The sequence below is a fragment of the Caloenas nicobarica genome, chromosome 5, assembly GCF_036013445.1.
Source record: "Caloenas nicobarica isolate bCalNic1 chromosome 5, bCalNic1.hap1, whole genome shotgun sequence".
Classification (NCBI taxonomy): domain Eukaryota; kingdom Metazoa; phylum Chordata; class Aves; order Columbiformes; family Columbidae; genus Caloenas; species Caloenas nicobarica.
The window spans coordinates 44,445,411-44,469,831 of NC_088249.1; the positions used below are offsets into that span (position 1 = coordinate 44,445,411).

A 24,421-nucleotide genomic window follows, 5' to 3' on the forward strand; every position below is an offset into this window, starting at 1 on the left:
GTTACATGACAGACAGCTGATTTAGTTAACTTTCCCTCATTTCCTTCTGTCACGGAAAAGGAGTCGGGCACAGAGATGAAGGGAATTTTCCATGGATACACAGAAAATCGCTGTCTGATCAGGAGTGATAAAGGCTTTCCTGCCTCCCAGCTCTGTCTGCTCCCGAGGAAAAGCTGTAGCTCCGCAAGCCGACACTCTTGCAAATGGCGCATAACACACACACCTTAGAAGTTGTGGTTTGTTGATAAACAATTTATTTCAAATATGTGCCCTTGTTGATTCAACAATGATGTCTGGAGAATCATGTCCTCCACCAACCAAAGAGAGAACTGATTTGGAAATTTTCCACCTGACTTATTTGCTGATGATATCTTGACACCGCTTCTCTCGTCCTCAGCAGCTGAAAGTATGGCTCAGAGTGAGCACAAACTTGCACCTTATTCTGAAATGGCTAGAAATACAGTGAACAAAGAATTAGTAAATCAACCACCCAGGGAGGCAGAGGGCTGTGAATTTACAAATATAAAACATCTTATTGGGATTTTTACCATTTCTTTTTCCACAAGTAAGATTAAAAACCACTTCGACTTTAGTGACCTGCGGTTCCCTTCTCCTTATCCCCCAACAGAAATAAACAATTCCAAAAATGCTTGATGTTCCTAATATTTTTAATAAACATTCAAAATCCTGTCCTCCTCCTTCTAAAACAGCAGGTAGTGTGGTATGGAATGAACAAGACTGGGCAAAGCATGAATTTTACATGGATGAATTTCTGATTATCTCTTCTTACTATTTGATATGAGTGTGTGCTTTGCATTTCCGTTGACTTAGATTATAAGGCAGGAAGCAAGTTATTTTGGATGCTGATGCCAATCAGAGCATTAAGGAAAAACTAACAGTGCCTGGGTCCTGGTACAGGTGGTCATGGACTCATGGAAGTTTCTTGGTTTAATATTTACACAGATGTTTTAAAATTATGGTCTGTGACATATATTTTCCAAAGACACGTCTATATCTGAGGAAAAAAAAAAGAACACTTAATCCAAATCCCATCTCTTTTTTAAAGTCTTGTTAAAAATTTTGATTCATCAATTTATCTTAGCACACTTAAAAGCAGAATAGAGAATAATGAGATTTTAAAAAAAGAAAGATGCTGATCTCTAAGGAGATCGTCGCTCTTTTTTCATAAGTAAATGACACTGAATGGTGCGGATTCGATTCTTTGCTGGAGCAAACTCCGGCTGAAGTTTTAGTGTTGACTCATACCATTTCATTGCCTTTTCAAACTCTTCCTGTAAAGAAAGAAAGAAGATTGCAGAGTCAGATTCTAAAAACACTAAACACATTTTCTGTGTCATTCCTGTCCTAAGCAGTTGAGTAGTATGGTATGCACTAAAGTAACTGAACCAACCCTCATAGTTGAGGGTTTTTTCCCTCCCTTCTCTTCCCTAAATAATTCTGATGCTTTCATGGGCTAATGACACAATTCTGCACAATCCATGGAAGGGAGTCAAATCACTGCTGAGCGTTACTGACCAATGTTCATGCCTTTTCCTTTAAATAGTAGATGTCAGCATTCTTGCTGTAGAAGTAACTTTAAAAAGATATTTAAGTCAGAATTTACATAGATCAAAGCTTTAAAATGTTGGACAATGCAAAAACATCAACTTTGCTGAAAAGCTAATATTTTTAGGAACAACTTGAAACTATTTTTAAAAGATTACTCAAAGTAAAGAAAGCAAACACAAACCAAACCAAACCCAAAACTTAAAGAGTATATAGTAGATAGACAATTTCAATTGACAAACTGGACTCCAGAATGGTAGTAAGAAGCATTCATGCTGAAATAACATCTACTTTTATACAGCTGAAATCCAATTACCTATGCCACTCCACTTTTTTATTAACTAGGAAAGTATGCCAACAACCAATAGTGTATTAGAAGGAAAACAAGAGGGGGAAAGACCCCAAACAGTCTAGGTTGTTCAGTCACTTCCAACACTCTTTTTGTTCCCTTAAGTTCCTTTTCTCAGTAACTATTTGCACAACAGAGATAATGTTAATTTCTAGCCACATTATAAACACCAACCAGATCAATGCAAGTTGTGAAGTCTTGATTTAAAAAAGGTGTATTTTAATACAGTTTCAACAGGAATTACATAGAAAATGCCATATTAGTTTGTTGGAGCACTGGCAAAGAGCAATGAAAACAAGAATCAAATTTTTCCATTTTTAGATGTAATCATTTATATTTTCTGTGATCTGATATTATTTTGATGCTCCTTTAGGTTCCTACACCAATCGTTCCTATAGCACCCATCCAAAGTTCTCAGTCCTTAACATGGCCAACTATTTCCCCTTTGTAAGACAACTTACTGAAAAGTTTTGCAAATAGTGGAATGTCGGCTGCTATAACACTATACTATTAATTACCATTACAGCTTCTACAACCTGCTGGTCAAAGTCAGCTCTCAAATACAGCAGGTTAAAGATGATGTAAATAAACTAACCTGTCTTTATGTTAGTATAATTTGATCCAGAAGATACATTTTGTCCTGTTGCTACAGTCATTTCTTGTAATGAATATGGGGTTTCATTGAGAAATCACTCAGATCCAGGGAGAATGAAGTTATCCTGAGGCACTGTGCTACTTTAAAAGACACTGGCAACCCAAGCATCGAACTTTTACTTAATTTCTTTCAAACAATAGTCCAAAATAATACCTTAACAGAACAAAGTTATGCCCTCCTTAAGTTTGTTTCCACTATGTGTTTGACAGCATTGTGCATTTCAACTCTTCTCAAGCCTGACAGCCATAATACATGATTATCTGCTCAACTTGCCTTGTTATTTCCATGATCCCCTCAACCACAGGAGCAAAACATCAAGGGCAAATCTATGACTAGTGAAGAAAACTGGCAGGGATACACAGTACCATGTCATCGAAGATACTTTTGACACAGACATGTGATATTATCAACTATGTCTCATTTTAATGGTGCCTCTTTTACCCTTGAAATACAATGGCCCTGTTAAAGTTATGGAGGGAAGCCACAAGAACCAAACCAGCATTAATAAAAGTGATGAACATTTTGTGTTCAGAGTAAGCACCAAAAGCTAAATTGCAGATTGGAATATATAGACAGTATGAAGAAATGCGAGTTCAATCTGGGTGTTGATAATCCAGATATTGAAGTTAAACTTCCCTTGTGTTTGTTCACCACAACTGTGAACTGGGTTTTAATTATTATGCTAAGCTCGGGTCTTCAGCATAGAGACACAATTTATAATTAAATTTCCCATATTACAAAAATATCCTGGGTTCAGACAGGCAGCCAACCCAAATTATCAATTATTTGCTACTGTCTTAACAAAGCTTTGCAGACAGCATTCTGAAGCCAGCTTATAAAAATGTTTGCCTTCAAGTACTTAATGAATAATAAGAGTAAAGTGAATAGTAAGAGCTTTAGCATTCAAAAATATTATTTCTTGTTGATCCTACCCCAATTTCTTGAATTCTGCTCCTTCAAAATTCTTCGTGAGAATTCTGTTTTTATATACATATAAATACTGTACCAAAGACAGACATAACTGGGTGGCAGCATACTCACCATTGCTACATAGACATTTGCCAGTGTGAAATGATTAACCACAAAGTGCGGTGCTATTTCCACTGCCATGGTAGCCACAATGATGGCATCATTCCAGAGTTTTGCGTTGTGGAAGATGTTTGCTAGGCTTATTAGTGGTACATCCTGGAAGAGAAGAGCAAGCAATAAACAGTGAAGTTCTTTCCATTGAAACTGTCTCAGGATCAGGAAAATAAACAGAAGACTCCACCACCTGGCCACTCTCACTAGGTTACTACCCACTTCACTATCTGGTACTTTGAAAGTGATGAGCCAGGCCTGTTTTATTATAACAGGACATTTGGACCTGAGTTATAAACAAAAAACCACCCGTCACACACATGTATCTGCTCACAGTAGTCACAAACACTACTGTTGCATAGACAAACAAGTCAAAAATTAACTCACTTAAGTGTCCTAGTATGTACATTTATTTTTTAAATGCTCTTAAACTAGTCTTCTCCCCAGACATGCATTCTCAGACATGACAAGGTGTTTTGTTTGACCACCCTTCTTGAGCTTTTGCATAAAAAGAGAAGGAATATGAACAAAAGGGGGCAGCAGGGAACTGAAAAAAGGATCTAACAATTAGTGCAACTGATGCAGTGTTTTTCACCCTGACTCTGCCACAGAATTCCTGTATGATGCTGCACAACAGCTATAAATAAGATTTTCTCAGCTAGTCACTAATGGTATGTTTTTTATTTCCTGGATCTCCAGACTGTGACCTTGTCTGACTGAGAAAACTGTTGAGCCCTGACAGTCATAACAGACTCTCTGGGAGCTGTGCTTCACACCTTCAAAGGACAAAATACTGCTTAGTAGCAAGTCTTAGGTGCCCCCAACAGGCCAACAAAAAATTCTGGATATATTTGATCCCTGCCTCCTTGACCTCCACAAGGCAAGGAATACCTTTAGTGGATAAGTCATTCATGTTTGCAAAGCAGATACTATGGAAGTTGGAATCACAAAAGAAGCCCACAGGAAAATTAGTTACCTTTTATTTATGTGAGAAAAGGCAAAAGAAAGTAGACAGAGTGCATAAAACCAAAGTGGAGAATAAAACAAAATACTAAATAACTGTTAATTCAGTGCTAATTCTCACTGAGTTCAAGTTGCAGCTGTATCTTTACAAACAAGACCCACAATTTTCTCTGGAGGTAGCTTTGGTATGGAAGACAAAAATAAGGCCCAAATCTGGGGTTAGCCAGTCCCAAGGAACATTATACCACATTTCTAGAAAACGGCACTACTACACCATAATCTTGCCAAATTGTAGTTTCCAATCCATACTCTGACCCTTACAAGTCACACAGCTAAAGGCTCAATTTCTGAGGAACCATTCCCAGTTACATAGAAAGACAGGAAAATAAGCAAGAGCCTGTTGTGTCAGATCTTGGTTCCAAGCTTGTTTTAAAAGGATAAGGAAAAGAGATGGAATTATAGGATACATAGGATGTGCAGTGGGGATGTGCATTTCTTAGTTGAAGCATTTCTACCGTTAATGGCTAAATCCTCCAAATAATATCCTGAGACTGTAAATTACTTGGTCTCTCAATTTTTAGAGAAGTATTTCAGATCAAGATTTAAAATGGAGTGTACATTTTGCAACGCTACATGATTTGTTGCTCAAGTCCCAAAGTGAAATCTGCTATGTTGAGCATGGAGCCTATATTGCATTTATCAGTTTGCAAGGGGGAGCATGGTGTGTAAGAATAAACATTATAATGCTCAGCATACCATGTGGCAAGATGAAGGGTACAAAGCACTTTAGTCAACTGAAACACTAAAGACAAGATTATGTCCACAGTAGTGCCTTGTTTTGGAGTAAAGCAAAGAACTGTTGCACAAAGTCAGGCACTAGTGTCCAGCTGAGATTCACAGCCCAAACACTCAAGATTTAACCATTTAAGTTATTCCTTTAGATATCACCTCCTCCCCTCTTTAAAAGCACAACCAGAAGATATAATCCCCGTTTTAAAAGCATAACCAGAAAATATACTCCCCACATCTTTGGTTAGAAGACTTGTCCAGCCAAAGGCTGATGAAGATTCAAAGTCCTACATAACAGGGGGAAGTCAAGCTCACATTGCCCAGAGAGGTGACAAACTCACTGAAATGCAGAAAATTACACTGAACTTCCTTTGCAGTTGTTTTTTTTTTTTTAGTTATTATTTTTTAAAAAAGAGACAGTCCACACTAAAAGGTTTCACAACTAGCTATTACAGATACTTGATACACTGTGTTGGTCTTAACAATAGTCTGTGAAACCTCTATTGTAACAAGCAGAACATTATTTCAGCTGAGTAGTGGGCACATGTGTGCACACCTTCATGTGATGGGGTGCATAGTGCAATGCTTGCCGTAAGCAGTCAATTGCCTTCTTTCCTTGGCCTTTCACCCTCCAGTAAAGAGCTGCCATGCTAGAGAGGACCCATGAAGTCTGATTCTGGCAAAAGAAGAACACAACGAAACGGTCATTTAAACACCTGTAGTGAACAGTCTTCTTGTCTTTCACTCTTGCAATTTATTTGATATATTGAGGTAGAAGGTGTTACACTTAAAAAATAGCATTAAACTATTTCCGAGCAGAAAAAAGTTTCTTATCTAACAACATACATATAATAGCCAGGTAAATGAGATTGCCAAATGAAACAAATTCTAAATGCAACATAATTTTCTTAAGAAAGGAAGACCAGCTAAACAGCTTTAAATAGCAACAACAGTTTCAGCAGCCACAACAGCTTCTATAACCAGCTGTCTGATGCTGAGTATCTACATGTGTATACACATTACCCAACATATAGCAAACAATTTAGCTGTGTTAGCTGATTGGACTCATAGGCTCTCTGAAGTCACTGGAAAGAAAAAGGATGGTCTGGGATGCAGCTCCAAGCAGAAGCCTCACAAGCCTAGCTGATTAAGTTTGTTGCCTCTAGCTGGCTGATTCCCACGTCATGTGTTAGAAAGGAAAATACTATGCGCTTGAATTCTGTGGACTCAGATAAAGTAAATGAATGTTTACACTCACATAAGCAATTAGATAAGTAGCCATCTTGATTTGTTTGATTAGCTCTTGTGAATACTGAATGAGACTGGTACACGGAAGAACTACATTTTATTTTCAGCACAGCTAGCTTTACTGAGAATTCTGTTTCTGGTCTCACCACTAAATTTTCAGCTTATTTGCATAAAGCCTTATATCTGCAGGGGGAACTGTAGTGTTTCAGAGGAAAAAAAATGTACACATCTGAAGTGAAAAGAAACTAAGTCTTGTAACATAAGCAAAAAGGTAACATCTTTCCGGGAATGATGAAAGTATATTCGTTTTAGTTTCAAAGCAAGTAAGTTCCTCAGATGGCTTTCTGTAGAAGGGACTACGGGCACCAAATTGTTTTGGCTGAGCCCTCTTTTCTGTAGTAGTTTAGGATATCCTTCACACTAACTGTAAACATATAACAACAATCCCTGCATCTTTACCTACTTTGTAGATCCTGGGAAAACTATGTCCCTAATAATTTCTTCCTAAGGCCCTCAGCTGAGGTCCTTCACAGCCTTACTCTAGCTAGGAAGCTTGGTTTTCTTGGGGGAGAACAGAAGTGCAGCCTTGCACACGGTGCCACACCTCTGCCTGAACGCGTCCGACACTCCAGCCCAACACTGCAAAAGGCAAAAGGAAGCAGGCAGGGAAGAAAGAAAGGCCCTGCCTGTCAGCTGACTGCCGCATGCCAAAAGTGTGACTGGGGAGTTGAGCCATGGCTTAACTCAACCTTCTGTTAGCTCCAAGTCAATGCAGCACAAAAACAAAGAAGAGGGCTGAGAACTGCTGAAATAGTTCAATATATATATCAACAACCAGCAATACTGCTCACTACAGGGCTAGAAATATTGGGAAATTTGACAAGCTTGTTTCAGTAGAGAGATATGCAAGACACTTGATAGTGTAAACACAGGATATAGCTCAAAAAAATACCTGTGAGGGCATTACAGATGCTGAATAGATACGAATCCCTAGTCCAAGTAGTGATCTGTTCCCTGACTGGGATTTCAGACAAATGTTTCGAGACTGGATTGACCACTACGTTAGTCATGAACGGCAAGCCCAGACTTCTCATTTTTCTCATTTACACATACCTTTTCCAAAGCTTTGGCTATTCGAGTACCAACTTGTTCTAATGACTGTGGTGAGTACTGGTCTTTGCCAAGATTCTGTAGCACCTGTGGAAGAGGAAGAACAAGTGCTTAGATGCTGGACCTTGGTAAGAGATGTCCCTCTCTTGTTGGCTGAATTTTTTTCCCAGCCTTTTACAAACGCTGTAACCTGTTCCAACCTAAACATCACTGTCTATCTTGAGTGTAATACTATCTGTATCATCATACAGTTTTGTAACTCCATGGCACTGAATAGTAAGAATGCTAGAATTTTATGTATGCTTAGTTGGACTTTTCTTTCACCAATTCATCCATCAAGAGCTTTGTATTTATTACAAAGACACTAATGGTGTTTTAGGATTTCCCTCAGACCAGATCATAGATGGCTGGAAAAACACTCTGATACAAAGTATCGCTTTCAGCTTGCATTGTTCTTACAGTTCCATCTAGGCATTTGCTCACTGAAGGTCACTGCTGGAGGCAGGGCACTGAGCTAGATGTGCCTTGAATCTGCCATGGTATAGCTGTTTTCCTGTGACAGCCTTCAGCTCTGGCATACCTCTTTCAGTTGACTTTCTCCGCTGTAATGCAAGCTGGCCCGACTAGAGACACCTTGCAGGTGGTCCAAAGTGTGCATGCTGGCTGGTAAATTTGGGTTACAAAGAGGCTCCATGGCTGGTTCTTGCAGCTGTGTGGCAAAATCAATGTGTTCTGTAATGCTATAAAGGTCATAAAACAAGTTGAATCAGTCAGGAGAAGAAAACGGAAGACATTACAAAGTTCTCTAGTGAGTATAAGCTGCCCAGAAACTGGTGGAATTGCATTTCAGTAGCTCAAGAAGCAAGAGAAACCTGATCTTCCATCTACACTTGCACTTTTCTTTGTAAGTCTATTGATGAAATACCACGTTTTCAAACTTCTTTGAAATCCTGGGCAGTTCTTTCATACTTCAAAGAACGCTAAAATCTTCAGTTTATGCACAGTGAAGGCCATGTAACTGTCTTGCTTTGTGTGTGTGAGTAACTTCAGGTTTACACACAAGATACTTACTCAATGTTTTTAGCAGAAACAGCAAGCCATGTGCTGGCTACAGTTGTAAGCTCTACCCTACGGAGTTTCAGACATTCATCAGGACTTGGCCAGCCAAGGCTACGATAGTCACGCCTCTTTCCTTGAGAAAAGAAAAAAAAATAGAAGAAACCGTCTGGAAGCAGAAAGACATTCTACTTCGGTACAATGATTCACAGCATACTTTATACCAGTGGATACATTCCCTACATTATAAAAGTCACAGTCCTGCAGATTTCTTTAAGAACATTCCTGAGCCTAAATGGACTGAAGGGAACTTGTGGGACACAACTGGATCCTATGCAAGGCAGATTAGGAAGTGGAGTGTTAAAACCTGTTTCATTACACCTTTTCAATAGCTACAGATTCAGAACAGTCACCACTCTTGTTTACAGTTAACATCTCTGCTTAAATGTCCTTAAAGAAAGTTCATAAGTGAGTCATCATTTATGTTCTACAGCTACAGTGAAAACTAACAAAAGTTGATTGCTCCATCTTCTGACAATCCCAGGTACAAAATACTGACATTTCTATTCAATTAATATTGTTTAAGACAGACAGTAGCTTTTACTGCACTCTTAGACTCAAGACAGCAACATTTCTGAAACTATTAAGCACTTACACTTTAGTCCTCCCATTTTGCAGAGGGGTTAACCAAGGCAGGGAACTTGCTTTATGTTAACAAATAGATCACTGGGAGAAACAAGAACCTGATCTTCACATTTGAACCAAAGCCTACTGAAATCTTTCCGTTACATTTGGTGGATACTGCACTAAGCCGTGGGAATCCAGCCTGCGTTAACTGTCAGAAAACATTTTCCTCTTCTACCAGAAACATCTGAACTGTTTGGAACATAAGAAAAGTTCATTGCGGAAGAAAATTTGCACAATGCGTAGCCAAGTTTAACAACGTGCCAGTCTGTCACACCAGCTATGTAGGCAGTATCTCAGTATTTATTTCTAGTTACCTGAAATTTTGCCCATTTGGATGCAAATCCTATTTGCCATCCAAGTTCTAGTAAAACGCTTCACCATAATTTGGCAAAATAACAATGAAGTTTGCAACATCAGGCCTTTTGTAAAGTATTAACTTTGAGAAAACCTGGGAAATTTCAAAGGGGAATGAACAGTTCTTATCATCACCGTGAGCGATCTAATTGTGAGTTCTTATTTCCACAAACGGCAAAAATAGTGAGAGGTATGGAAACACGACACGGAGACTGTTCAGTAGGCAGAGATCTAGTCAAACACAGGACAGCTCGTGTCATTTCCCAGTTCTACCAGGAACTCGCCAGTGACTTCCAATATGTTACTTAAACTTTTGGTGATTTAGTTCTTGCAAAATACATGTCAGCGGACCCTGCCTCACAGGAGCCTTAGGAAGATAACTACTTCACAATTGAGGGACGCTATGTAATAAAGCCACAAAAGTAGCTCAGGAGGAGAGAAGATACATCAAGGAAAGGAGGGGTGTGCGCTCACAAAAGACAGTCTGTTTTCATGTAATCCCTCCCCCCTACTTAAATGTTTCATTCAATAACTTACATTTGTCAGATGCTAAAAAAGAAGCTTGTTCAAGATTTAATGTAAAAGCCTTCAAAATGTGAAATCACTTTCTAGGTCACCCTATTGTCAAGGACTAAAATGTGTTGGAGAACACATCTTTGCTTACACATCAGCCCTATGACATTAATATTTTTAGCTCCAATGAAATCAAGGCAAGATAGAAAGTATGGGGGCCAGCTACTTTGGTTCTCTTCTTTGGCATCATTAGGTTCCAGCAGCTCTAAATTTACATCCTAAGCAATCATGTGCTGATGATTTCTGTCCACCTGGACACACCAGTGGAACCAGCTTGCACCAAATTAAGAGACCACTCTCCAGTTCCTGTTACACAACTAGCAAAAACTCCACCTGTCTCTCCAAGCCTCCTCATGTATGTTGGTACAAAACTCTATTCTTCCATAGCTACAGCCTTCTGCAAGATAGCCTCTAAGTTTTCTCTTATAATATCACCAAACCAATTAAAGCAGAACACTTAAATATTTTTATTGATTTTATTTTTAGTAGACTAATCTGTCTGCTTTTTAAGTCGTGTGTCTTACGTTTAGTCAGTAATCAGTTCAAGCTCTCATCCTGCATTTGTGTCAGAAGCGGTGTCTCCCATCTGATAAACTACTCTGCCCATCCAGTTTTTAAGAAAAAGACCACTAAAATCCCCTCTGTCTTTTACTACTTCTACTCACGATATCTACACCTCTTCCATTCTCCACTCTTACCACTTCATCCCCAGAAGTTCTGGGAATTGAATAGAAAGTTTTCATTCAGCAGATAAAGTTATGCTGCACTTCATGAAGGAGATGCAGATGGAAGAGATTTCTAATTTTTCCACATACTCATCTAGAAGTCATATTTCACTATGCAGTCTGTAACACGTATTTATGGTAATAAACCAGTGTCATATAAAAGCTGCAAAGGAAATAAACTGTAGTAACACAAAAGCTGCAAACAACTTGCTTTCTCTAGAAGCAGCAGGTTACCTGTTGGTCCAGGAGAAGGTATCTTTGGTCCACTGATCTCTAGGGCTGTTTGGTAAAAGTTTTCATGTTCTCCTGTAGTCCCTTCTTCTCCATTTCTCCCAACTGGCTCCTGGAGATCCAAGCTTTCAGCTTTCGGTTTCTTTAAACGCTTGACCTGAAAAGTGATCTACCAAAAGAACAGCATTAGCAAGGTTAACAGTAAGAAACACCATGAATGTCATCAGCTCCAATACACTACTTGTTTTAGCCCAAAGATTCAAAGATGTTACAGATGAGATCTTTCTCTCCCTCCCTCCCTGCCCATCTCAACCCATTCTCTAGGCCCGCTCACTTTCACTGTATCACACCATGCAAAGTACACAACTTCAACCTCCAACATAGGAGAAAACTAATTCAACTGCTGGAGAACTGAAAGACATTGTTCATTATGTATTTTGTTTGTAACATGATGACAACAGATATTTCATTGTTTTCATGCTAACCAGAACTTTTGGTTAGAAACTTTTCTCCTTTGTAACTGTGAGTAAGAAGTTCGAAGTCACCCAGCATCATTCAACACCTAAGCTCTTGCTGCTGATAGTCAACACTTAGGATATCAGTTTTAGTGACATGTAGGGCTTTCCTTTAGAAGATGGATTGGAACTACTTGTTCATTTCATGTAAGCCACGAACCAGCTCTTTTAAGGCCCATAAGGGAAGTTCCTAGCTATATTCCAGTGTTAAACCCTCTGAACTGTCCTCATCTTCCCTCCTCCACCATAGTAAGTTGGTACAAGACTTAAGTAAACTCATCCAAACTTACCCACTCAGCTTCATCATCATCACCACAGTCCCCAAAACAGGAGCTAGCCAGTCCATCCTGAGATCCCTTCTTCAGGACCCGGATTCCCTGCAAGTCCATCCGACGACCTTTTACCTCCAGTGCCCCTTCAAAAGCTTCCTGAGGCCAAGAGTTTTCAAACTCATCCACCAAAGCCAGCATCTCTTCAGACATCTGATCATCTTCTAAACTCTCCATTCCCTCTGAACCGTTGCTTTCTGCAGTGACTGCATCTAAAATGGAACACCATAAAAACTTCAAAAATGCTTTTCCTGGTGCTTCCGCAAATCATATAAAAAGGATCTTTTTTTCTGTGACCTGACTTTTCTGCTTGCATAAGCCAAGTATCACTGACTAATCACTGCGTGCTGCAAATGGAGAGGGGGACTAGAGAATGTAGACTTCCCCACTGCAAATAAGCATCAACTGTTGCTTCAAAAATCAACAATCCTAGATCACTTTAATCAGTTTCCTTTCCAAAACAGAATTCTGCCTGCTTGAGAGAGTAAACAGGTGGTGTCTTTTTTTCTACATATGTGCAATAAACAGGAATAAAGCTCTCTGTACCTTAACCATAGACAGTTTTTCTTCCCTTCTGTCTGGGACAGCTGATACAGAATTTACTGAATCATAGAATCATCGAATGTCCTGAGTTGGAAGGGACACACAAGGATCACTGAGTCCAACTCCTGTCCCTGCACAGGACAACCCCACAGGTCACACCACGTGTCTGAGGATGTTGTCCAGTCTCTTCCTGAACACTGTCAGGCTTGGGGCCACGGCTGCCTCTCTGGGGAGCCTGTTCCAGTGCTCTGCCACCCTCTGGGTGAAGAATCTTTTCCTAATGTCCAACCTGAACCTCCCCTGGCACATCTTCCTGCCAATCCCTTGGGTTCTGTTGTTGGCCACTAAAGAGAAGTGTTCGGTGCCTGCCCCTGCTCCTGCCCTTGTGAGGAAGCTGCAGACCATGATGAGGTCTCCACTCAGGCTCCTCCTCTACAGGCAACCAACACATGTCTGTAGGCTCCTGCAAGAAACTCCATTCCTCAGCTTGGAAAATATCTAAACTTCGATCTCTTTTTTTTTTTTCTTTTTGAAAGCATTTTGATGTTACACTTGGAGAAAAAGAACAGTGAACCGAATGAAACCGGTTCTAAGGGTTACTTGTCACTTTACAGACAGAGCAGGGGAAAACGCGGCTTCTGGGAGGAAGCAAAACAGTTCTTCTGAAAAATCTCAAAAGGAATTCATTTGCCAGCATTGGTTTTGTAAGGCTGACTTACTGTCCAGTCTCAAGGATGGATCCCTTGCTGAACTCTGAGTAAGGGCTTCTGGATCTTCTGTACTTCCCTCAGAACGTCCTTCTGTCATGGCTGCAACTGACTCGTGGTGGTCATCAAAGTATTTCTCCTTGTCATGACTGCCATCTGGATTTTTCTCATGACAGTGGCCTGAAAGAGAGGAATTTACTGATACACCATGTAAGACTGCTCCTCCTAGACACAAGCGCAGAAGCTGTGGTGTGGAAGCTACAGTCTTCTACTTTTCTACACACAGATTAACAGAATAATCCCACAAGATATTGAAGACTTCACTCAGTGATTAAAAAACTGGTCTGCCCCTTGACAAAGCAGATCACCTAAAATAGTTACAGTAAACTATGTTATTAGGTATAAACTGGGAACTACTAATGAAAGAAAATTCAGTTATCTTTTGAGGGAAGGTTGCACAGTACGTAGGAAATGGCTGTGTGCTGGTAGCCACTCCAATCAGCATTCCCAAGACATATTTTTAGTGACAATGTACCATATGTGGGGGTTGCCTGCCATATGAACTTCACTGAGACACCATAATGCTCACCATACTTATGTGCAAGACAAAAAGGGTCAAGGCAGACTGACATAGGATTGCCAGGCTCTGACCTTCCATGCCAGCAACAGACAGTATGTAGGTTAGACCAGGTCAAACAGACAGACAAAAGCTATGAGTATTAATCCATGCTAAAAATCAGAAATTTATTCAGTTGAAAACTTAACATCTATAATTCTGTGGTCAGCTTCACGGGTTCACATTCCACTAAATGCAAAGATCTAGGAATAACTCTGAAAAAATCCAAATGTAGAGCCAGCAATATGCAGATTAAAAAAAAAAAAGTGAAAATTAGCAATGCTAGCCTTTGGGATCAGCCAGTGAGACACTGTTAAGCTTTCAGAAAGCTTAAAGGGCAGCCACATGCAACTTTCTGGCAATATTTTTGAGCTCAAATACATTTTAACTAAAGATGTGGGATTTTCTAACAATAATTACTTGCCAGTCTTCCAGGGCAAGAGGTGTTCACAAGAGTTGCTCCCTCGGCCGAACCCCCTGAGCTGCACAGGTAGAGACAGGGTTCTGCATGCGCGCGAGAGGCTGGGAGCTGCCCCGAACCCCGCTGCCCCGAACCCCGCTGCCCCACCCCGGGCTGAGACACGGAGTGGGGCAGTGGCTGCTCGTCGCAGGGGAAGCCTGTCACAAGGGAGAAAAACACGTTCTGTGCACCAAGCTGCTGCTCTCAAACTCGTCTCCTTCCTGTGCTTAAATTAAACGCAAGATTCGCAAGTATGTTCCCCATTCTACCCTCATGAATGCAAATTGTATTGCTCCATGCATACAGAAAGCATTACTTTTTTTTCCAACCAGCAGGATAAAATATGAAGAATGTGATTGAAGTGAATCAGTGACTCCTTTCTTCTCCACACAATGATCCTGTGTTACAAAGGAATTTTTTTAGGTCTCACTCGTTTATCAGGCCCGCAGGATGAGAGGATAGTTGTAACTCTCATACAAGGGTAACCACAACTTCTCAGCAAAGTGAAACTGTAGCTTTTTGCTGCATGCTCTCAACTTCTGCATCTGTGAACATTCAGGCGGCATCTTTGGAGGAGAAACAGACCAGTATTTTCTGGGGGGTGGGGGGGTATCACCAAAATCAAATAAAACTATATTCATAAACTCCCTGTGAAAACTATTTCTTGCCCCACCTTTTCTGCTGTGTATAAAAGAAGTCAAACAATGCTATTTTATGAGTAAATATATACAACAAAAGCAGTTAGCTTCATAAACTCTTCTAACATGTCATACAGTTATACTATGCCTTTCTTACTTCTATCAGTCATTGACTCTTTCTCTAACCCCCTCCTTACCTCTCCCATGCTGTCAATAAAAAAAATAATTGGCTTCATTAAAACAGAAATAATACAATCACTTCAATATATAGGGATCCTCATGTTTAATTGATGAGAAATGGTGTGCACAGAACCCTAAAGCTGAAACTAGTCCCCTCTGCTTAACATCAAACCAGCCTGATTTTGATGCAAGTCAGGTGCTTCTCAGTAATGTGATGACCACAATTCCCTTTCCTAAAGTTCAACTTATCATTAGTATAAAGAGAAAATGCAAAGTGGCTGTAAAACAGATGACTGTTTTAAATTGAAATAAAAATGCCAAAAAGAGACAAAAAGTTGGAAATAGCAACCAGAAAGAAAAACATGAAATTCTTAAAATTCTACTTAAGACCAACTCTGTTAATATTAATTTACAAACACTGACAACTAAAAATAGACTGGCTAAGAGTACTGGTTTTCTTGCAATCTGAGACCTGCTATATATAGAAACCTGAATGGCCTAAATTTTTTCAAATTGCTGCTTTCAGTTGTCTGACATCACAGAAGAAAAAAAGTGCTGGTTGAAAAACCAATTGAAGTTCAAGATCTCGGATGAGTGTAACATGAAGCTGATGGTACTGAAACTCTGCAAGTCAGAACTTAGAGCTCATATCAGTGGGATGCCTGAAGACCAGCGGGGAAGAGTGTGAGCCCATCAAGTGAACAGCAGAACATGGAGAACGTGAGTTGTACCACTGCAATACATACAACGCCGTTGCTGTGTGATGGACAAGAGTGACTGCCACCCTACAAATGCTCAGCTATGTATTATTTATTAACATTTCACATATATTCTTGGTTGTCTAAATATGCACATGTAAATTTTAGGTGTAAAGTCCTGACACAGCTACAAAACTTGGAAGTCTAAGACTACTTTGTAGTACTTTATCAATTCAGCTTACTCCATCCTGAGAACTTACTAGAAAAGTATCACTTTCTTGCTCGTTTATTTTGAAAGCAGCTGTTGCCACTTTTCCTATTGATTCTTCAGAGCTCAGAAAGCACAGAGGAAATTGGATCAGAGTCCGTCATACCTTACGTATTATGAGACCTGGCTACTATGTTCTAGCAGTGAAACAAAAATGCTATAGAGATGACACAAAATAAGTGGGCCTTTATTTAATCGATGGAAATAATACAAATAAAGAATCTGATTGTGCCAGGTTAATGTAGAAATTGGGAGGAAATAAAAAGAGAATAGTTCCTAAATGATAAAACAACTTAATTTGCTAGAAAAAGCAAAAAACCTCTAAACTGAAGCATGGAGACCTTGGAGATTAAAAGCAGCATGCAGTATTATATTTTAGAGGTCTCTTTCCCATATAGTTCTAGTTAGTAAATTTTTGGGGCTAATGTGAATGCACTTGTACAGAGCTAGAACACCACACATTTTAAATACAGATAAGATTTGCTAGATCATCCATCTCATTGAATATTAACCACCTTTTTGATTTTCAGGATCCCTTTTGAATGCCCACCGAAGCTGTGGTATCTACTGCAGTCAGCAGGGCTAAAAAAAACCCAATCCAAAAGTCAGACTTAAGTTCTTGGTTAGGAAATGGATGATTCCAAACTCTTTAGTTGAAAACCAATTAGTAGAAGGAAAAAAACCCAACACCCAGAGTGTTGACATCTGTAGCAAGGAAGGAGAAATAGTAGGATGGAGAAGGGACACAGTAACTGACATTGAAAACTTGCCCCACCTATAAAGGGATAGCAAATACTTATTCTGAACCATACTTCATATCGCCACATCTCTCAGAAAAGTCACACTTGGAAACAATTATGAACTTCCCTTATTACATATAAGTCTTTCTGGTACTACGTGGGGTTTTTTGTTTAAAAGCAAACTTCTGTCAATTTAGGTGGCTTCAGACCCTCAGACTGCAAGCCACTGAGCCTAAAGAGCAAGGAAAGAAATGTGGAAAGTAGGGAAAAGAGGAAAGAAAAACAAACAATGCCCTCAGTGTACCACAAGGAAGTGTTGTACCTTGAGAAAGGTCTTGAAAGTAATCAAACTTCGCCATTAAAGAGCACACTGATTCTTGTAAAAATCTACATTAATTGCCACTGTAGCTGTTTGTGTCTTGTGGTACATCCAGCAGAGAGAAGAGGGTCTCACTAAATAATTACACCATCTGATTTCTATACACCAACTCAAGACAGATTATTTGGTGCCATCAACAGCACTGGAAATAAAAAGTAAAATTATTTCCAGGCATCTTTGGTCAACACAGAGTTTTTACTGACTGTTTATTTTTTGTTTGTCAGTGCAGAGTTTGCTAAATATGGTGTTCCTAAACTCCACCATCTATGTTCCAGACTAGGTTTAAAAAATTATTGGGTCCTAACTTCACATGATAAATTCTTTTCCTTAAATTTTTGGTCCATATTTAGAAGATATGATGGCAGAATGATGTTTCAAATCTAAAAGTCAAGTCATTTAAAATTTTAGGTATTGATTTTTTCCCTGCTTCCTTGCAACGAGCAGAGCTGGATTAGCTGTTGAACTATTACAAGAGTCAAGTGACTATTGCTGTAGTCAGTGACTTACATTAGGTTACACATAATGCAAGTTATCTGGAGATAAGTGTCACTTAAATGATGTGCCCCTTCATGGTTAAACAGTGCAAAGAGAGAACTGAACCTAATAACAATATAAGTCAGCCTAATACCTGAGCTGTTGAGTACAGAACAAACTGAAACCAAGCTGCTAACAGGAATCAACAACTCCATATTTGCTTTTTGATGCATGCTCAAAACTAGTATTCCTCACACTGAAATTTAATAAACATAGTTCTCTTTTTTTATAACAGGAATGAGACCTCACTGAGCTTAGTGGCAAAAGGTTTTAAGCCCTGTACACAGATGAATAGTCTCACCTACAGACATTTCAGGGGCAGTGCATCAATAAACAGCCTTTTTACTTTTGCTAGTCACTGCTTACACAGATGCAGAGAGACATGAGTCAAAGGGGGTGGTACATTACCACTTTACATGTGACAGTGTGTAACAATTAATGCTGCTCTTAGGTCATATGAAAACTTTAGGGATGGTCACTGCTTGGAGGACACTGCATGTTAGACTGAAATATATCCATTACAGAAGTTAAACTGAAAACCAGACTATTGTCACCCATTGCTTTAATAGAACAAGTCATGTTCAGTGCTTCATGTCACAGGCAAGATAACTTACCAGAGTTTACAAAAATAATCTGCGATGAATGAACTCACCTACCAGAACCCTTTAGCACATCTAAAACTACTGGGATCTCAGTCATCAAGATTTGGGACAAACTAGCACCTGAAGAACTGTCTTTTTGTATCACAATCCATGACTTCACTGCAATATGACATTAACAAGCCAGGGCAGTGTTATGGGGAAGCTCTGTTTGAGAGACAGTCCTTCAGACAACACATAACATGAGCTTTGACTTTCACCAATGATTAACACACTGCATACCCAAATTACCTTTATGTTTCAAGGTGAACATGATAATTCCCTAAAGATCCGGTGAGCTATTAACAGCACCCATGTTATTGCAAATGCATATGAACAGATATTTGACTGCAAAACATTTGTTAATGGAAAAAAAATCCATGCCAGTTATTTTGAGTTTTAAAAGCAATAGGATGAGCATGAACTAGAGACGTTATCTATCTTTAGCAGCTATTGCTCACCTTCTAAATTAACATGGTTCTATTAAGTTTTTGCTCTAAAATTCATGCATTCCTTTTCTTACTGTTTTCCTGAAAAAAATACAAATTTACACTTCAAAATAAATCCCATGATTGAGCTTTGAAAGCAAAAACTGCAAACCACTTATGACTAAACAGGATTGTCATTAAAAACATCATAAAAGGTCACAAAACATAACTGCAAGAGAGTACTGTGCTCCACAAGAAATACCAAGGAAAATTCGGTGCTTTCTACACACGTAAGCATTAAAAAACAAAACCAAAACCCACAGGGTTCTCAGTTTATTTTTAATGAAAAATGATCAAAGTGACAAATGGAGCAGGGAAGTAAAGGAAGAAGAAAAGTGAAAGTTCTTAATTACAATTACCTGGCTATGCCATACTGACCTGTGAATATTTGATAGGTCTTTATGTAACTGAAGAGAAATACACAAGTCCTACTATGTATTCACTGCACACTGTGGGACCCAAGAAAGAGACACAGGCAACCTACATCTCCAGGAGCATGAAACTGTGGGAATCCTTGTTGCAAACTGGAAAGTGGCAGACAGCATAACAGTAACACCAGCCTCCCTCCAGCACCTGTCACAGCTGTAACACACTGCAGAAATCACTAAAAACAATGCATCTACTCCCCACACATCCTCATAGCTATTATTTTGGACTAACCAAGAACAGATTGTATAAATTCTCTCTCTGCTCAAGTATTTCAAGTTAAGTATCAATATGAGTACTGGCAGAGAATGAGGAATGGTAGTGTCCAAAATCTAGACAAAGCTTTCCATGTGTTCTCTCCCAACACAGAAACACTGTTTCTTTTTAGCTTTTTCCTTGAATAGAAACCCTCCTTTGCAAAACTGAAGTTACACGACTAAAATAAACATTTTCAAAGGACAGGACATACTGTTAACTGAAAAATAAAAGCTAAGTAGAGAGAACAAATAACGAAAAGCAAAATGAAGTATGTTAAAGGTTAATTTTTAGAGATGAGATAGGAATTTATAAGTTTCTCTTTTAGACAAGTGGCCCTTCAAAGATGATGAGACGCGTGTTCAAAATCGAGTAGCCAGGAAGAGTGTGCTATGTAGCAAGCTTTGGTTTGATGCATAGCAAACAATAGGATGATGATTTACGTGGTCAAAATTTAGACTCAAGTGCAAAAAATGAAGCATACAAAAGTTCTTTTTTATTATTTATTCCAACAACAGGGTTTTGATTAAGAGGATTATATAGTTAAACAACTGTTCTCAGTCACAGGGAAATAGTTTTAAAATCTGATTTGTAGCCAAAAGATGCCTCTAAATTGGCTTAGCTATAGATTCAAAGATTATCTATTTGTCTCATTACAGCAGGTCTGATTAAACCTTCCAAAACATATAAATGCCAACAACACAATCAGATTTCTTGCTCATATCAAACGAGGGAAATACCTCACCATTGCATAACAGACCAGTCCCTGGTGAACAGACACACAAATTCTCCTTTTGAAATATAAAGAAGTGATAAAGCATGGAAAAAAAGAGGAAGACAAACCTGTTTAAATTAGAACACGATGCAGTTTAATAAGGTACAGGTACATGCATGCAAAACATCTTGAAGAACTCAGTAGGCTACTTTATATCAGAGTAGAAAACACCAATCCTCTGTCCCAACTCCCAAACACTTCTTACATAGTTAAAAACAGGGAGGGGAAAATCGAAAAGGTTGACTACATAAAGCCTTCACTCTCCTCCTTCCTCACCACCTGCTACAACAGGAACTCGTTTTTTTTTTATGACACACATCTAGAAGCAACAACTTGCTTTATGACACCCGAGAACAGGGCCCAAAACATTGAAACACCTGAACATCTACATTTAAACTCTTCAGTCCTGTCAGTGGATAAAAGAGCAGATCTGCGGAGAGGGATCTGGGGGTTCTGGTTGACGGCAAGCTGAACATGGGCCAACAGTGTCCCCATGCAGCCGAGAGGACCAAGTATGTCCTGGGCACATCCAGCACAGCATCGCCAGCCGAGCGAGGGAGGTGATGGTCCCGCTCTGCTCTGCACTGGTGCGGCCTCACCCGGAGCACTGGGTGCAGGTCTGGGAGACACAGGATAAAAAAGATATAAAGCTACTGGAGAGTGTCCAGAAGAGGGCTGCGGAGCTCGTGAAGGGTTTGGAGGAGAAGCCGTATGGGGAGCGGCTAAAGTCACTTGGTTTGTTCAACCTGGAGGAGACTGAAGGGAGACCCCATCGCGGTCTGCAGCTTCCTCACAAGGGCAGGAGCAGGGGCAGGCATCGAACTCTTCTCTTCAGTGACCAACGACAGAACCCGAGGGAATGGCAGGAAGATGTGCCAGGGGAGGTTTAGGTTGTACATTAGGAAAAGGTTCTTCACCCAGAGGGTGGTGGAGCCCTGGAACAGGCTCCCCAGGGAGGTGTCACGGCCCCAAGCCTGACAGTGTTCAAGAAGAGACTGGGCAACATCCTCAGATACATGGTGTGAACTGTGGGGTTGTCATATGCAGGGACAGGAGTTGGACTCAATGATCTTGTGGGTCCCTTCTAACTCAGGACATTCTGTGATAAGAGGCTAGAAAAATGTATCTTTCAGGGGACCCTGGTCCTACATACAGAGTAGAAAGGCAAGCAGCACTCCAGTCTGAATTTCAGCCTGTGCCTCAAGAACAGCTTTTTTTTTTTTTTTTTTTTTTAAAGAAAGCAAGGAAAACAAGCACATATAAGTTTAGAAGACAAAGGCTTGTCCTCAGTGACTTCTCCTGTGTACTGTTTTTTTTTTTACTTTCAGATACAAAAATAGGTCCTTATTAATTCCTTAACAATATACACTCACCCACATTAGATCACAGTATAATGCATGCTATGACTATTGAGTGACTAATGTTTAGTTCACTGCATACAACACACTTCTGAAATCTGTTTCTAATTAAGCCACGGAAATTCTTAGTTTAAGGATCACTAGCATAAGCAAAGGTAACAGTGGCCTGCATTTGTTTTGCTCTCTTTCCAATCTTTCCTTCATCATAAGCCACATATCTCTTCTGGTGCTAAACACTAGATATTTTGTTACATCCTATGGCGCTTATGAACTCAAGTTTAAAAGGGACTTCAAGTATAAGAGAAGTAGCATAATGTAGTCAAAGTCTGTAACAGCTAACTAACCCCATGATGAGTTACTATTAGTTTTCCACTTCTCTCAACATATGGGGTGGACACTATAAAGCCAAGTAATGGCCTTATGTGTGTATCTTTTGACTATCACTCTGTCTGTAAGGTTTGCACCATATGTTGGAATCATACAGTATTCCACAGGGACTTGATTTCACATTTTTTATTTCAAGAAAATATTTTTGATAGGCTGTATTTATGTTTACCTGTGTATCTCTTCACTGGGTTATACTACTCAACAAGAACAGATTAATAGTCAGACTTGATTAATGACAATTTACAGGTTTTTGTTTGGGACAGATATCCACGCAATCTTCCTCCTAACTGGAGATCAAAGCAGAGACACTGACCCACTCAAATAGCAAAACAATGTGTTCACTGGTTAGGTAGGAGTATGCCCCTTATTAATCTAAGAGTTTTTAAGTGCCTAGCAGTCTGTCTGACAGGCCACATTTTACACAATTCCATGAAGCAGCACAGTTGCTGCTCTAAATAAAATAAAAAAAAAAAAAAAAATATATTAAAAAAAAATCAATCCTGGTTTTGAGGGAACAGTGAAGAAGAATCTGATTAGCCTTTTCTTGAGTCCAGGTAAGGAATACCTGCAGAAACTTAAGCTTGAGAAGAATATGGCCAACTACCCTAGTTTAGGATTCAACAGGAAAATACTCTCCTCAGGCTGCCAGCATAGTACAGAGCTACAGAACACTGCCTGCAGAAAGACTAGGAATTTTTGGAAGAATGTCCCTTCTCCCCAGAACTGCTGCATTCAAGAAGCATCTAACTTTTCCTCTAGGGAAACTTCGAATTGTCCTAGTTTCAGTCACTAGCAGCCAGAACAGATGACAGATTTAAAGCTTTGAGGACAGTCAGAACACAACACAAAGTCACATGAACCAGGCAACCAACCTTGAAAGAAAAAACCAAATCAATAAAGTAGACAGATAGGGGTAGTTAGGTGTCTGATGCTCCATGGCTCAGCACGCAGTGCTCATTTTAATCTGAGAACATGGCATTGTGTGATGCTTTGAGACAATCTCAACAAGACACATTACAGGCTGAGGCTACATATCACCACCTCACAAGTTCCCAGACCTAAGGCAAGTGAATACAGCCTTCAAGGTCCTGGCAGGTTGTTAATGACACCAAACTACACATTGTCAGTTCTCCCCATACGTGGGGACCACGTGTTCTTTCTTTTTCAAAACATGCTTTAACCAAGTCACTAATTCAGTCTGTACAGCTTTACTGCGAAGTTGTTTGTGCAACTACATCTTTCTGGAGATGCAGCTGGGGAATCATGATTCCTCCTAAAAAGGCTGTTGAACATATGAAGTTGCTGGACCTTTTTAAAAAGGTCCAGCTCTAAGCAGTGCATACTATTCAGGTTCAGTAAGAACTTTTAGCAGCTATGTTTAAGAAACCAGCACTGGCAAAAGCAGCCTCCTAAAAAGAGATGAAGACAGTAGCAGTATGTCTTATTTTCTCCACATTCCTATCACAAAAAAGGACCAAAAACATTGCAGATAAATGTTAATATGTCTGATAACTGAAGGTATCTATCAGATTTCGAAAAATTTAGTTGGAGAGAGAACCTTTTCCCTGTCACTCTAACCCCTGAAAATCCTCCTCCTACATAAGCATGTAGTTAAGCTGAAGTAACTGAAGGATCTAGATAACGTATCAGGAAGAATCATTTTCACTATAAACACAGACAAAAATGGAAAATGCCATATTATATTTAGTTTAATACTGTACTGCTTTTCCTTCATATTAAGTTTTGCATCAGTAAATTCTCACTGAACTTTCCTACAATTCTGGTCAAATATCTTCCAGATCATAGCACTAAAATTCTAGGAATGCCATGACTATTGCAGCAAAGGTGCATGGTAGGAACTGCCTCTTCCCTTGCTGGAATATTGGTGCAGAAACAATAGCACAAAACTGAAAGAATAATTGGGTCATATTACTCCCACAGATCACATTCTCACATAAGATTCTCCAGTATCTCCCAGTCAGAGGCCTGTCTGACATTTCCTGACACACTCACCCCTTCGGGATGTCTGCCTCTAACAGCACAAAAAGCAGTCCTCATTCTCCCTATCTCCCACTTGCCTGCATTTAGGAAGATGTTTTCA

At 39.6% G+C, this 24,421-nt stretch overlaps 1 protein-coding gene across 2 annotated transcripts in view; it reads right to left on the reverse strand.

Moving 5' to 3' along the window:
* Positions 1 to 267: 267 nt before the first annotated feature.
* The window catches only part of TTC17 (tetratricopeptide repeat domain 17), a 60,644-nt gene continuing 36,490 nt past the window's right edge, over positions 268 to 24,421 (reverse strand). For both annotated transcript variants that reach the window (XM_065636950.1, XM_065636949.1), the window contains exons 17-25: positions 13,493 to 13,660; positions 12,192 to 12,442; positions 11,390 to 11,555; positions 8,832 to 8,952; positions 8,341 to 8,500; positions 7,764 to 7,847; positions 5,959 to 6,078; positions 3,612 to 3,755; positions 268 to 1,292 (exon numbers count right to left, since the gene is read on the reverse strand). In XM_065636950.1, the coding sequence (XP_065493022.1) occupies positions 1,161 to 1,292; positions 3,612 to 3,755; positions 5,959 to 6,078; positions 7,764 to 7,847; positions 8,341 to 8,500; positions 8,832 to 8,952; positions 11,390 to 11,555; positions 12,192 to 12,442; positions 13,493 to 13,660 (1,346 nt within the window). In that variant the 3' untranslated portion in view covers positions 268 to 1,160. The remainder of the gene's footprint in view (positions 1,293 to 3,611; positions 3,756 to 5,958; positions 6,079 to 7,763; positions 7,848 to 8,340; positions 8,501 to 8,831; positions 8,953 to 11,389; positions 11,556 to 12,191; positions 12,443 to 13,492; positions 13,661 to 24,421) is intronic.